Source organism: Eurypyga helias, unplaced genomic scaffold (genome assembly GCF_000690775.1).
Source record: "Eurypyga helias isolate BGI_N326 unplaced genomic scaffold, ASM69077v1 scaffold26300, whole genome shotgun sequence".
Taxonomy (NCBI): Eukaryota; Metazoa; Chordata; class Aves; order Eurypygiformes; family Eurypygidae; genus Eurypyga; species Eurypyga helias.
The window spans coordinates 2,776-4,807 of NW_010227997.1; the positions used below are offsets into that span (position 1 = coordinate 2,776).

The window sequence follows — 2,032 nt, forward strand, 5'->3', positions numbered from 1 at the left end:
AACAAAAATAGGGGGAGGGGGGAGGGGAAAAAAAAAGAGAGGAAAGGAAAAAGAGGGGAAAGTCCTGAGGTTTAGTGGAGCTGCGCAGATGCTAGGTAATCTGCGGGGATGCTACGTCCCGCACCGCTGCTGGGTGCGGAGGGGTGTGTACCCGCTCCCTGCCCTCCAAAGGCTTTGGCCAAGCCAAAACTCAAATCCACGGCGGGGAGCCCTTCCGTGAGCGCGGGGAGGCTCCCTGGCCGGGCCGCACCCGCGGAGGATCCGCGGCCGCGCTGCAGTCAGCGGGGCAGAAGGGTTAAAATGCTGAACTCGCCGGGCTGCCGGCAGGGCTGGGGAGACAGGGCAAGATCTATCTTATTCCGGGATGAAAAATCGCAAGGTGTTCTCACCCCCCCTTGCCCGCCCTCGCTATTTTCCACCCTACCGGCAACTGTAATAGATCTGAGCATTTAAGCAATAATGAAGTGAATCGATCTGCCCAAACTCTGCATTAAAGAGGACACAACACTTTATGTCCCTGCGCTAATGGACATCAATTTGGAACTTAAAAGGCAACAAATGCATCTAAACATGGGAAGGAGGGTGGTGAGCCTCTATTATTCCCCCCTCCCTCCCTTTTTTTTTTCTGATTGAGGAAACAGCACTTAAAGAAGTCATATATCACCAGGGGGAAAAAAATTCTCCCCAGGCAGACTTTTCATTATGTGCGAGTTTCATTAAAAATGTAGCCCTCTCCTTTCAAATCTTTAAACACTTTTATATTATTTAACTCCAGATCGGGTAGCCAGCGAGAGAGGGAGCTGCGTGGGGGTGTGGGACCGTGCGTGTGTAAAGTCATCCAGATCTGATTTAGAAAAGATATCTCCCTGTGCGTGTTGGGGAAAGACAGAGACAAATCGCTGTAGCTGAGTGACACGCAAACCGGAATGTACAAAAAAAAAAAAGGGGTGTGGGGGGTGGAGGATGGAGAAATACTGTATTGGGGTCTAAATATGGGGCAAAGTTTTTAGCGGGAGGGGAGGGAGGGTGCTGGGAGAAAATACTTCAGCAGCGTGAAGTTTTGGTGGGTGTCAGGAGTAAGTTGGAGCCTCTCGTGTCGCCTAACTTCCCGGCTGGAAGTTTGGGCTCTAAAGTGAACCTTATTCCTGCTTCCCTCGCTCGCTCGCTCTCTCTCTCTGGCGGTAACAAATAAGAAAGGGGGGGAGGAGATTGATGTATTTATTTCTGTAAAAGAGTAAACTCACTATTGCAAGAGTTCATCCGCTGCATCCAGGGGTAAACCGGGGCGGAACACTTTTGCTCCTCGCTCTCTCCGAACACAGTTTTGCTCTGCGCGCAGTCCGACTTGCGCGGCTCGGGGGCGAAGGGCACCTCGTCCAGGGTGGGGGGGGCGCACGCAGGGTCCTTCTCCCTGAAAAACCCGCCGGCCCCATAGTCACAGGCGGAGCTGCGGCTGTTGGGGCTGTAGGCTCCGTTGCTTTGCTGGTAGTAAGGAGAGGAGGTATAGCCCTTCTCCTGGACGCCCGTGGCTCCATAGGTGGTGGGGTAGTGCCTCAAAGGATCCGCATAGCCCGAGGGATATAGCGGGATCTGTCCCAGGAAGGGCTCCTGCCCCGCAGCCAGACTCACCGGGAAGGTCGAGTTGACAAAATAAGAACTCATTGGAAGGAGCCTGCCGTCCTTTCCCGGCTTTATGATTTGTTGTGTTTTATAGTCCAAGTGGTTTAGCTATTAGTAGTATATCGGAGATTGGGTTTTAGCTGAAGGGAGATGGCGTGGTGCCAGCGAGGGACACAAGGAAATACAACCATCTGATCATGGGCTGACCAATAGCAGGCGCCTGAGGTTGCAAAATAGCACCCATGAGGAGCTGAGATTGCACCAGGGACCCCAAGAACAAACCATCCACCCCCTTTTCCCTCCCTTTTAAACAACAGAAATGCACCCCCTTAACCAAATATATAATATGTGCCGAAAGAAACATTCCCGGCGCGCTCGGAGCTTCATAAATAAATAAACGTGTCCGTCCCCC

At 52.4% G+C, this 2,032-nt stretch overlaps 1 protein-coding gene across 2 annotated transcripts in view; it reads right to left on the reverse strand.

Annotated features, from left to right (window-relative positions):
- HOXB6 (homeobox B6) overlaps positions 1-1,961 on the reverse strand; it is a 2,276-nt gene extending 315 nt beyond the window's left edge. The window contains exon 1 of one of the 2 annotated variants that reach the window (XM_010158185.1): positions 1,240-1,961. In XM_010158185.1, coding sequence (XP_010156487.1) covers positions 1,240-1,662 — 423 coding nt within the window. In that variant the 5' untranslated portion in view covers positions 1,663-1,961. Of the gene's footprint in view, positions 1-1,225 lie in introns of both variants that reach the window. The other variant, XM_010158192.1, reaches the window with a different exon arrangement.
- Positions 1,962-2,032: the final 71 nt, after the last annotated feature.